The sequence below is a fragment of the Ovis canadensis genome, chromosome 2, assembly GCF_042477335.2.
Source record: "Ovis canadensis isolate MfBH-ARS-UI-01 breed Bighorn chromosome 2, ARS-UI_OviCan_v2, whole genome shotgun sequence".
NCBI lineage: Eukaryota > Metazoa > Chordata > Mammalia > Artiodactyla > Bovidae > Ovis > Ovis canadensis.
In genome coordinates this window covers 3,210,936-3,223,330 of record NC_091246.1, presented here as the reverse complement: position 1 = coordinate 3,223,330, position 12,395 = coordinate 3,210,936, and the positions used below count along the sequence as shown (strand labels likewise).

At 57.8% G+C, this 12,395-nt stretch overlaps 1 protein-coding gene across 25 annotated transcripts in view; it reads right to left on the bottom strand.

Annotated features, from left to right (window-relative positions):
- Positions 1-6,269: 6,269 nt before the first annotated feature.
- The window catches only part of CDK5RAP2 (CDK5 regulatory subunit associated protein 2), a 184,064-nt gene continuing 177,938 nt past the window's right edge, over positions 6,270-12,395 (bottom strand). For 14 of the 25 annotated variants that reach the window (XM_069575238.1, XM_069575242.1, XM_069575255.1 and 11 more), the window contains 3 exons: positions 9,839-9,965; positions 6,778-6,824; positions 6,270-6,365 (listed from right to left, as the gene is read on the bottom strand). In XM_069575238.1, the coding sequence (XP_069431339.1) occupies positions 6,309-6,365; positions 6,778-6,824; positions 9,839-9,965 (231 nt within the window). In that variant the 3' untranslated portion in view covers positions 6,270-6,308. The remainder of the gene's footprint in view (positions 6,366-6,777; positions 6,825-9,838; positions 9,966-12,395) is intronic. The other 11 variants (XM_069575236.1, XM_069575240.1, XM_069575247.1 and 8 more) reach the window with 1 other exon arrangement.

Sequence of the window (12,395 nt, the reverse complement as noted above, 5' to 3'; positions counted from 1 at the left end):
ACGCGTGTTCGTTTAATGTAGTAGACTCCCACTGCTGCTGTCACCCCAAGCAGCGGCTCAGCTCTACTATGCTGCGGCTCTGTAGGCTGGAACCTGACGTGGAGCCCACTGAGCTAAAATCAAGGCAGCGGCAGAACGGTGCTCCTTTCTGGAGTTTCTGGGAGGGCATCTACTTCCTTGCCTTTTCCAGCTCCTCCAAGTCACCTGCACTCCTGGACCCCTGGCGCCTTCCCTCTGTCTTCAGAGCCAGACCCTCCCTCTCTGAATCTTTTCCTGTTGTCTCTCTGACCCCGTGGCTGGGGAAAAGTCCTTCTAAGGACTCGTGTGATTAGGTTTTTTTCTTTGCTGTGTTAATATTCACAGGTTCGAGAGCATCAGTGATATAACCCACTGTGTCAACATCCCTCCAAAAGCAAGTCACAGAAAACAACCACAAGGCTCTCGGAACAGTTCGGCAGGCCACGGGCAGCGAGACAGTTCACCTCCTCTGTCTCTACTAACGCAGCCAAGGCACCGTTAGCGTTTGGGATCCCTTCTTTGGCCTCCGTTGACTTAACTGTTGTAGTCAGTTAAAATCCTGTCTGTCTCCAGTTCCAAGGGGAAATATGATCATACCCATTTTATAGGGGGATAAACTGAGGCTTAAAGCATGGAGGCCCAGCGATGGCCCCTGAGATGCGTCTTTAAGGGTAAGTGTGTCAGGCTGACGATGGGGGAGACACGTGGTCAGAGTCCAGGGCTGCAGAGAACAGGAGGCACCTTCAGGGCCTGCAATAAGTGCAGCAAGTCTGGGTGGGGGTAGGTCACTGTCCAAAGACACAGGGGATGGGGACGTCCCTGGTGGACCAGTGGCTAAGGCTGCATGCCCAGTGCAGGGAGCCCACAGTCCCTGGTCAGAGAACTAGATCCCACACGCCGCAACCAAGAGTTTGCACGCTGCAAGGAAGATCCCGCAGGCCACAGGGCAGCCACATAAATAAATCTCTCCTAAAAATAAGAAGCTGAAGGAAGAAGGTTGGGGTCAACCAGAGAGGGCTTGCATGCCAAGGAGGAAGGGTCGCGTTGTCCCCAGAGCATGCGTGCCAGCAGGGAGTGAGATGAGGAGGCTTGTGATGGACAAGCTCACCCTGGCTGAGTGCAGAGGCAGGAGAGGACAGGCAGTGGCCGGAGGCAGGGGACCCCGTGAGGACCAGGTCAGCAGGGAGGAGGAGACGGGCAGAGGCCAGACCCCTCCCCAGGGTCATAGGGCCGGATCCCTCGTCCTTCCCACACAGCCGTGTGGCCCTGCTTCTCGGGGGACGGCAGCCGGGTCAGCCGGTCACTCCAGGACAACACCCAGAACGGGCAGATGAAACCAGAGTCCCAGCAGGTCCCAGGGGAGGGGGCGCCTCCAAGGGGTCTCCTCCCTGCTGCCTCCACACCAGGCCTCCTGCGGCCGCAGCAGCGAGAGGGCAGGATTCCGGGTCCCCACGACCACGGCTCACTCACCTGGAGATGATCTGAGCCCCAGCCCAGCCCAGCCCAGCCCCTCACTCTCAGCCTTCATCTTCCTGTCCCTTCCCTTGTCCCTGGGCTTTCTCCTCCTCTCCTCGGAATAATTACCACCAGTGCCCCCAACTTCGAGTGTCCATGTTCAACTGTGCCCAGGGCTGCCCAAGCCGGCGGGTGAGGGGCCAGCACCCAGCGATGCTGTTGTTCTTCAGCCGCTGACACCTTCATGCCTGACATCCTGGCTTCACGGCACCACCGCAGGTCACCCCAGGGCCTCGGTGGCTTTGCACAGACTGATTCCTACTCCTGAAGTGTCCCCACCCCCCGGAACATTCCGCCCACCTTGAAGGAGGGTGTGAACACCCTCCCATGCTGTGCCCCCTCCATGAACGGGGCCGTTCCCCCTGGGTGAAGGCGGGTGCTGGAAGATGGTGAATTTGACACGCAACAAGTCTCTCTGGAGCCCTTCCTATGCCGAGTATCCACTCCACCCACCGTGAGAAATGGGCTTGCCTGCAGGTTGGCTCTTTTAAAAAGACACTTGAGGGCGAAGAGTGAGAGAACCTGAATTCCCAGAGACACCAGTGTCATCAAAATAAAGTGACCCTCGCAGAGAGAACCGTGGTGAAACGGAAGCCAAAAATCATAGCTTGCCCATTTTGCAGAGAAGAAAACTGAGGCTTCACAAGAATAATGAAAAAAAGCACACACACACACACTCTCGGGCTCCCAGCCGTCGGTTTCTGCAGCTACGGAGCCTCAGGACCCGGCTCCCCGTCTGCGACCTCTGGCCCTGCTGGAGTCAAGAGTCAGCACGGCCCTTTCTCCTTCTTCCCTGCCGCCGGCCATCACCACCATCCGGCGCCACAGAGGAGCCGGGGCCACTCGCTGTTTGGTTTGTTAAGAGGAAAACTAGCGCTAATACAAACAGGGGCTCTTTTAAAAGCTGAAAACCTGCAATTAAGCTCTCCTGCGAATGCCTGTTAACGACGACGGCGATGCTGGTGTTCGAGAGAGGACTGTGGAGGGTGGCCGGTAACCACGGGGTGGATTTATTAACGGCGCGATCCAGCAGGAGAGGGGGCCCCCCAGACCCAGTGCTGCCCTTTGGGGAAGGTGGGGGCAGCCGCTTCCCCAAAGACTGGGTTGAAATGAACGCGCTTAAAGAGCTCTGGGAAACCTGAATGGAAGCGGGGGCTGGAGGCGGCTCCAGCACCGTCTCCTGTTCGGGATGGAAAGACTGAGGCCAACTCGTGGACAAGACTGGGCCTTGATGTGAAGGAGCCTCCTGCACTCTGCCAGGGGGCCACACCCCAGCCCCTCGCGCCTCCTCGCACTTACCGTACTGAACTGTGCTGGCGGGCAGCACGGTGAGGGAGGCCAGGGCCCTGCAGCCTGCGGGGCTCCGACTGAATCCAGCCCCGTGGCCAACTGGCCGTGTGACCCTGGGCAGGCCGCTGTGATCCAGTCGGTCCTTCCCCGGAGAAAAGCATCTCCCCCACGAGGCTTCACAGGGTCACCCGTGATTGTATTACACTGCCCGCCCGGGCCACGGGACCTCCTGAACAAGCCCTCCCCACTGGCCTTATTAATCCTTGTCTGTTCTTCCCACCAGTCTGAGTCCTTCCAGGAGGAGGTGAGAGAAGCCTTGGGAGTGTCTGGTACTGAATATGTTTGCTGGCCTGTGGCTGGCACTGGGGGCTGGAGTGATGAGGAAGTATCTTGTGCGTTCTGCGCCTTTACGGCCTCCCAGCTAGGGACGGGGGAGACATAATCCCCTCCAAATCACACTTAAAATCCAAAGGCACAAGTGCCAATGATGGGACTCCTCACCTGGGACAGGAGTAGGGGCTCCTGGTGAGAAAGTACCCTCTGAACAGGCTCTGAGGCAACCAGCAAGAGAAACAAGAGACGCTAGCGAGGTGGATGGGAGCCCGCAGGCAGGGAGCAGCATGTGCCAAGGTCCTGTGGCTGAGCGGAGGGAAGCCCTGTGAAGCTGAAGCGTGGGAGCTGACAGGCAGGCAGGCGGCTGCCGTTCGGGAAGCGGACTCAGCACACCACGAAGGGCAGCCTGCAGCGTTTCACACCGGGAAGATGACAGGGTCCCCTCCACATTCCAAAGGCTGTTCTAGCTCCGGTGTGGGTGCATGCGGGGAGGCCGGCCGGGAAGCTACTGCAGCGTGTGGTCCAGGGGACAGAGGAGGATCCAAGGTGGCCCACCTGGAAGTGAGTGAGGAGCGGCCTCGGGAGGCAGCGCGGATGGAGAGGCTGGGATCGGGGGTGGGACAAGTCACAGCGGGTGGGGACGGCCAGGGCAGAGCCTTCAGGAGGAAGGAACAGGCAAACCCCAGCGACCTGGCCGAGGTCCGGGCGGGCCTCACAGCTGGCCATTACAAACCTTCACCCTTCCCCACCGTCACCTGGCAGGTGAGGGGATGGAAGCAGGTTCTACGAGGAGCCCCGAAGGCCACAGCAGGCCGTTGGGTCTCCAGGGCCCCGGGCAGGCCCACCCCACCTGGCGCCCAGTAGAATGAGCTGGGAAGGCCCCATCCGCGGCAAGAGGTAAACACGACCGGGCCCTAGGGCAGCGTCCCGGGCTTCTCTGGGGACGGACGAGTCATTGTGATAACTGAATTTTTGAGTCAAGGCTTAAAATATGGCCAAGATTGAAAAGGCAATTTGGCAGGGTCGGGAGCCCCCAGGCAGGTTTCCCTGCCTCTACCGTTCGGAGGCCTTATTAACAAGATCACTCTGTCTCCTGTGCACAGCTCTGTTCACAAGCAGGTCTCGGGGCTGCTGGGTCAGAGGAATTCAATTGTGTATCTCTGGGGCCCGGCTCTGGCCAGCCAGAGACTTCTTCTTGGAAAGGGCAGAGAGAGAGGAGACTACTCGGGCCCTGACGCTGAGGAGAGCTGAAGGCTTTTGGAAGAGCTGGCATTTCGGGGAGACAGGGTATAGTCCAGAGACCAGGACCGTATTGGGAATGGGTCTCGACAGACCCAGGCCCAAGTTCGGGCTCCAGCACTTGCTCGGGTGACACCCTACCCGCTTTCTCGCCTGTGAAACAGGCAGGCGGTGCAGATGAAAGAGACGATGCCCAGCGGCCACTGCTCATCAGGCGGGTGCCAGCCTGGGGGGCGAGCGGGGCCCGCGGGCAGAGCCGGGTCTCAGCCCCTCCTGTGTGTGTGTGTGTGTGTGTGTTCCCTGCAGGTGCGTCTCCCAGGTGCAGCTCCTCAGCCTCACGTGGTGATTCCTGCCCCGAGCGGGGAAACGGACGCCTGCCCTGTGAAGGCTTCACAGCCTCCTGAATCCAGCTGCTGGTAAAATGAACTCGCCAGCGACAAGGGAGCTTTCCCCGTGGTCCAAATCATCCCTATTTGCCGAGGATGTTCTTGGCCCAAATCCAGTCCAAGCTCATGGGGCTGCTCCTCCACCTCCCTGGGGAGCGGGGGCGGGCCTTCACTAGCCCAGGGTTGGAAATATTTCACACGATTCTCAACTGGGGGATAAAAAGATGCTCTGCTTTGGATTACTGTGCTCCTGAGAAGCTGTGAGCGACTGAAGCCAATGGCCAGCTGGGCTCCCAGACGCCCCTGCTCTTAGGCGCCCGGTGTGTGCCATCCAAAGGGTCAGGGACAGACCACGACCTCCACTCACAGACTTTCCAAAAAGCTCCCACAGGGTGAGCACCAGCCACGTGCCAGGCCACGCACTCAGAACTAGCGATGAAGTAGGCACTGACTGTAGCCATGTATCGACCTGAATCTGAGGCTTGCGCCCGCCCGAGGCTAGCCTGCACCACTGTACCACATGACCATCCCCGCCCCCGCCCGCATCCCCTCCCCCATCCCCGCCATCCCCACCAACACGCCCGCTTTTGTGCGCGTCACCATGGAACCTTAAGGCAGGGCTTCCGTAACTTGCTTGAGACACGCCACTGAGAGACACTGGTTTTTGGAAGGGCTCTCGCTATTCGGTGACATCCAAAGGGCACAGGATCACCTGCGTGACAGGGTCTGGGCCAAAGAAGGGCAATTCCCATTTTACAGGTGTATCAACTGAGGACAGGAGCATACCACTCAGGTCTAGAACCAGGCCTCCTCTTCCCTCCACACTGCCGTGCCAAGCCCTCTTGTGGGCTGTTTGGAGCTTCCTTTGAGGAACTTGGCTGTGAGACTTCTAGAAAAAGGAGCTGCCACATTACAACTAAATCTGAGCTTTCCCGCACTGGGATGGACTCAGGTACATGTGCACAAGTATTTCTTAAGATGAGTGTTCAGATGACAGGAATCCAAGCAGAGACGGTCCTTCCTGACCACCAACCTGCCCGTCCCTTGGTGAGAAGCAGAGGTGGGGGCTCAGGCCGACTTGTAGCCCAGGCTTCTACCTCCCTGAGCCCCAGGCCTCCAGCAGATGCAATCCTGTCGCCTCCACCACTGTCGCCTCGGGAGCTGACGGGGTAGCGGCAGAGGGCCCAGTTCGGCGTCTGGAAGGACAGGAGGGCGCAGAGGACCCGGGCTGGTCGCTTGGCTGTCCTGCGGCCACACGAGCGGACCAGACCACCTCAGAGTCCCCACCCCCACGGAGGCCGCGGGGTGCGCGCTGGACTGAGCAATGGAGCGCTCGCTCTGCAGGCCCAGGGTGGGGGCGGATTTCTGAAGGATCGCTTAATGCCGGCGAGAAATGGAGATAGATGGTGGGTGGGCATCGGAAGAGACCAGACAGCCCCTCTCCCCTCCAAAGCAGGAGCCCCACCGTGACAGAGAGGCAGGACGAGCTGAGCGGGAACCCCAAGCTTTATTGGCTCAAAGTTCTCCTCAGGAGCCTGGTCGGCTGGGACTGGACGTTCCAGGGTGGGCACTCCCGGGCCTGAGCTAGGAGAAGGGAGGGGGGAGAAAAATGAGAATTTTAGGTCACATGGAGGGTTTCTGGAGTATGATCCCTGACAGGGTTAAAGGTGAGTAGTTCTGAAACTACTTTCAAAGACACGCTGTTTGATCAGTAAATATTCATAGAGCCAGATGATGATGAAATATGTGTCAGATGCCCCCTATGTGTCAGGCACCACTCGCTGCACTTCTCACTGGTTAAAACACAACACACCAATAACTAGAACCACCATCAAGAATGAGGCATGATAAAACGAAACTTTCCATGCACTGCGGGCAGAAAAATACAGCTGGCGGAGAACAGGTGACCAGTTTCACCTTCATCTTTCAAAAGGAAACCACTGCCAGCCCCACCCCCTGTCCCACCCGCCGCGCAACAGTCTCAAAGCGACATTACCTCCAGGTTCCCTCTGGCCTTCCGAAGGACCTTGTGTGTCACAACCACTAAGGAGAGAGGAAAGAATGGGGCGATTAGACACGGACGCCCCGCAAGTCGGCGGACCAGCCAAGGGCAGGGAGGAGGCCTCCAGCCCCAAGTGGCTCAGGCCTGCGGACAGCCCCGCAGCATCCAGACCCAGAGGTGTCTACCTCATCACATACCCGGGACCAAGTGACCCGTCAGAGGGTGGGCCAGAGCCCCTCCTCAAGTCTAAGCCGAAGGCAGGGCGTGCGACACCACGCTACAGATGAAACTGAGGGCCGGCAGGATCAGGGGACCCCCGAGCCCACCTCTGAGGGGCTGGGCCGCAGTGCGGGGAGGCGAGAGGCCTATGCCCATCTCGGAGCCCTCATCCCCCGGCGAAGCCGCTCTGGGAATGGGGAGTGCCCGCTCCAAGCAAACGCAGGGGTGCAGGCCAGGGCCAGGCAGGAGGGCACTGCAGTCCCGGGGCGGGCGCCTGACCACAGGGAGGACGGGCGGACGGACACAGGGCGGCTCCCTGCGCCGTCCGCTCGCTCCACCTGGAGCAGCGGGTAGGGCGGGACCACCTCGCAGCTCTCTGGGCTCCGTGGCTGCAGGCAGAGGCCCAGCACGTGGGAACCCATGGGCAGGCGGAGGGCCCGCCTCGGGGCACAGCTGTAAAGGAAGACAGCTTCTCCCCGCAGCCCGTCTGTCCCCCAGACGCCAGGAGCAGAGCGAAGGCCACCACTGACGGAGATGGGCCGCATCAGGACGCGCCCCCAACAGGCCTCCGAGATGGCCAGGGACGCCATCTACACCCGGGGAGGACGCACAGGCTTCTGGACTGGGACCTTGGCCAGTGAGGCTGAGACCAACTCCCTGCTGGCTTATTCTGAAGAGGCGCCATGCGGTGGCCTCGAGAAAATACTTATTTCTTGCCTCACAAACGCCTCCCTCTGCAGGCAACAGAGCCTGCGCGCACTCTGTGGCAGGGGCGGGCGCAGATGCCGTGGCCTTGTTTCTAGCTGGGCGCAGTGACTCGCGGAGGCGCCCGCTGCCACCTGCACCACCCCAGCCCATGCTGCAGGCCAGAAGTTCTTAGCTAGGGTCCAGGGTGATGTTTTGGGCATCCTAAGTCCCAGGAAACCACGTGCAAATCTGTGTGTATGCCGTTGTGTGCATCTTTCTGGGAAGAGAGAGCACCTCTCCTGAGATTCGCCAAGGGGCCGGGACCCAGAAAAGAGTAAGCATCGTGGTGCTAAAAGTGTCAAACGAGTCACGTCTCAGCTGGCCCAAATCTGAAGGGGCCCCCGCATCTGAACAGCACCACCCACCTTCCGAGCAAGGAGCCCCCACCGAGATGAGAAGCCCCTGGGGCAGAGTGGGAAAGGGCTGGCCCCAGGCAGAGGCGTGCCTAGAGCCCAGGTCTGTCTGACAGCGCCGGACCCCTTCCCCCGAAGACCCCAGCCTCAGGGGCGTCCAGCGGCGACAGGCGGTCTGTCAGCTGTGACCTCAGTGAGCACCCTAGGGGCTCCTGCCCACAGGAGAGGCGTGGAGTGGGCGGCCCCAGGCCACACGGGAGGCTCTCGCAGTCACTGTCTGTCCCCTCCTTTCCCGGCAGATTCTGAGCAGCGCTGGCGTGTCCACCTTGACACAGGCGGCAAAGGGAAGGGTAGGGACATTCCCCCAACTTCCACCTAGTCCCTGAGAGCCTGAGCAGCCCTGGGAGAGGCCGGCAGGCCTGGGGTCCTGGGGGGACTCACAAGCCTGGCCAAGCCGCCCGCTCGCTGTGCAACCTTGGGCAGGCCCTCCCCACAGCTGAGACTGACTCTGGGTCGGGCCATGGGGAGAAATACGGAGATGGTGATGCCGTCTTAGCAGGGGAGAGGCTACGACACATCAGAGGTTAACGGTTTGCCACCACCTCCATGCCCAGAACTCAGTCTGGCCTCATGGGATAAAGGAGCCAAAGAACCAGAGCTTATGGGGCATCTGTTCTGTCCCAGGAAGAAGCACAAGAGAGCTGAGACATCACTCCCATCCCTACAGAGGAGAAAACAGGGGCACTTCTTATGAAGCTGTGATGAGAGCCCAGGCCCACCCAGCCAGTCCCAGGAAGAAGCACAAGAGAGCTGAGACATCACTCCCATCCCAGAGAAGAAGACAGGGGCACTTCTTATGAAGCTGTGATGAGAGCCCAGGCCCACCCAGCCAGTCTGAGTCCCCTGGAATTACCATCTCCAGTTAGAAGTGAGGACTCTACAGCTTGGAGAGCTAAAGTCGTTTATTCCCGGTCTCGCAGGAAAGGGGCGACCTGAGCCACGGCTCCCCGACCCAGGGCTTCGCACTGGGTTCTGGGCCCTGGATCAGCCATGGGGACTCGGCCGTCTGAACCCACTTCCGGAGCCTGCTCCCCTGGAGGCAGGGTTCCCGTCCTGTGCCTGGGACTGCCTGGCACAACAGCCGCAAGGCACTGCTGGCGCTGTGAACCCATGTTCCCCGGACTCAGGGCTGCACAAAGCGCGCTCCCTCCTCCTCGCGGCTGCAGGTACCTGACCCAGCCAAACGGCCCGCTGCTACAGACACAGCCCGGTGGTACTGCCCCCACACGGACCCCCCTCCCAGCGCCCCTCTTCTCTACAAGGGACTTGCTCTCCTAGGCTGGAGCCCCACAGACATCCGCGACTCTGCCAGGGCAACCTCCCTACTAGCTTTCAACACCATCCTCACCCCTCCACGGCCCTGGACAGCCCCCAGAGAGGTCTCCCCACCTCCCGGCCATTCTGTGCTCAGCCGCGGGGACCTAACACACGAGGGGTCCTGTGGTCACTGATGCTCCTGCCTGGCTCTGGCCCACAAGGCCCCTTGTGAGTTAAGGATGTTGACAGGCCACCAGCCCACAGTCCAGCGGGGGCTGTGCCGTCCAGAGGCTCTCGGAGGGCCCCGGGTGAAGGACGTAAGGAAACCCAAACGCAGGAGGCACCAGGACAAGCCAGGGCCGGGTTGAGTCCGCCCAGAGGTGCGGCCCAGACATGGCGGCCGCCCCGCCGCCACTCACACTGGTCAAAGATGACCTTCTCCTGGTTCTTGCTCAGCTGCAACAGCTTCAGGGTGCTCTGCAACTTCTTTTCTTGTTCAAACAGTTTTTTGTGGAGTTTGCTGATCTCTGCCTTCAGTTCTCCTGTCTAAAGAGAAGGGGATTTAGGGAAAAAAAAAACAAAGAATAGAAACATCAGATCATATAAGAAGAACTGCAAAACCATATAAAAAGCACTCAACCTTCCAAACAAAGGTATTTGAGGAAAAGCTAGAAGCCACGTGCTGCTGGCCGGATGGAGGCCTCAGGACCGCTGGCGGAACTGCGAACCAGGGCAGCCCAGGGTGCACCCAGGCCCACTGAGCCGCAGCGGATGTTAGGATGCGCTTAACCCTCCGACCTACCAAGTCTACGCTTGGACATTTACTCCCAAGGAAGGGCGGTGCAGGCCTGAGAAGATGCCTTGGCTCCAGGATGTTCACCTCAGCACTGTTCACAGCAGGACAAAATAAACAACCTGATTTGTTTCGATAGGGATTTAGGTAACTTAATTATGGTACTTATATACAACAGAGTAATTTCGCAGCTATTAAAAATGATGTTGTAGGACTTCATTTACTGACATTGAGAGATGATGCTAATTAGTGACAAAAGAACCCAGAACAGCTCCTGTGTACCAGGGCACGCCGGTTTCACAAAATTGAACGCATATATCTCTATCCATAGGCATGTATATCAAGATGTCTAAACCATCTGACAACAGAGACATCACAAAAACGTTTACAGTGTTCCATTTCTGAGATATGGGATTTGGAATATTTTGTTTTTCGTTTTTTTTATTTATCAGAATTGAGTTTTTCCCCCAAAAAACTATAATGCTGGTTTATTTTTAATGCTTATATCTTACAAAGGGGATATAAAGATATAATTAGGGGGAGTATGATCTAATAGGAGAGCCTGCTTTGATTTTTTCAGAGACGGGGAGAGAGTAGATGGACGACAAGCCCACAGTTCCCAGGCCCCTAGCGTGAAATATGCAGGCCGTGGTGACTCTCTCGGGCTTCCCTGATGGCACTGGAGGTAAAGAACCCGCCTGTGATGCAGGAGACATAATGCGATGCCGGTTCAACCCCTGGGTCAGAAGATCCTCCGGAGGCGGGCAAGGCAACCCACTCCAGTATTCTTGCCTGGAGAATCCCATGGACAGAGGGGCCTGGCGGGCTACAGTCCAAGAGGTCGTAAAGAGTCAGACACAACTTAAGAGGCTTAGCACGCACGCACGCACGCACGCACGCACGCACGCACGCACGCACGCAGAAGCCCTCCTGCCTAGTCGTCGCTGAACTGGTGCGGGGGGTGAAGCACACTCCCTTCCTCAAAAGACACCTGGGTTGTAAGATGCCCGGCACAGGCCACCCTGTGCTCCACTGAAACACCTCTGCTCCCGACTTACAGAGAGGCACTTTAGTTTCTTCCCAAACTTGTTTACGGCTCTTATAATCAGCTATGTGATTTAATTTTTAAGTAAACTTATGAAAGATGTGTATGAAAAGACAGAACCTGCATATGTTTCAGAGAAGACTTGATAAAGGCAAGTCACTAAAAAAACCCCCCACATTTCTGCCAAATTAGGTGTGGGTGAGTCAACGCTAAAAGATGTGGGAGGAAGGCAGTCCAGGAGAATTCTACATTCAAATTGCTTCGCAAGTACCTAAGTTTTTTCTTCATCTTCAAGAAACAGAAATTGGAAGTGACAGACATACATTATGGATGTAGTTTATGAAAGAAAGGAGATGGGGAACTTCAATCAGCAGACCCATATTCAAAGGAAAGGCCCTGGCCCGACATCAAAAGAATGGCAAATGAGTGTACATTGAACTGTTTTTAAGTTAAACTGAGATGTTTAAGGTATGTATCATTTTTTGATTCCCTGCTTTAACCTACTTTTAAGATTAACCAATCGTGTCAGCTACAAGGACTTCGACAGTGCTTCCAAAACAGACCCTAATTAAAACACAAGGTTTTCTTTGATTCCTCCTCAAGCTGAGAGCCCAGAGACTTCTGCTCTGGCTGCGGCTTTGCAGGCCACACATTCTGGGACAAGGTCACTCTTCACTCGGAGCCCTGGGTCCACATCTGTAAACAGGGACGATGCCTGACCCTCCTGTCACACTGCAGAGGACAGAGACTCAGAGGAGCGGCTCCCTGAAGACAGGGAGGACGCTTGCTGCTCACCCTGCCGCCTAACCTTACCTCTCCTTCTGAGGCCAACTCAGACAGCACCTTCTCCAGGAGACCCTCCTTGAGAACCTTCCCCACCACAGCCTCAGTTGCTTACTGCTCCTCTGGGTGCCCACTGTGTCCAGGGCCTCCCCTAACACTTCCCACTTCACGGTGGATTGTAACAGATCACTACTCGTTTGCTTCCCCACCTACACTACAAGCTCCCTGAGGGGAGAACTCAATTCTTCCCTCTGACTCCCCAGCGACTGGCTCAACGTAGGTGCTGCGAGACCACCTGCCAAGCGGTGGGTTTGCCTGCACTCTCAAAGCACGCTGAACGCCTGAATTCTATCCA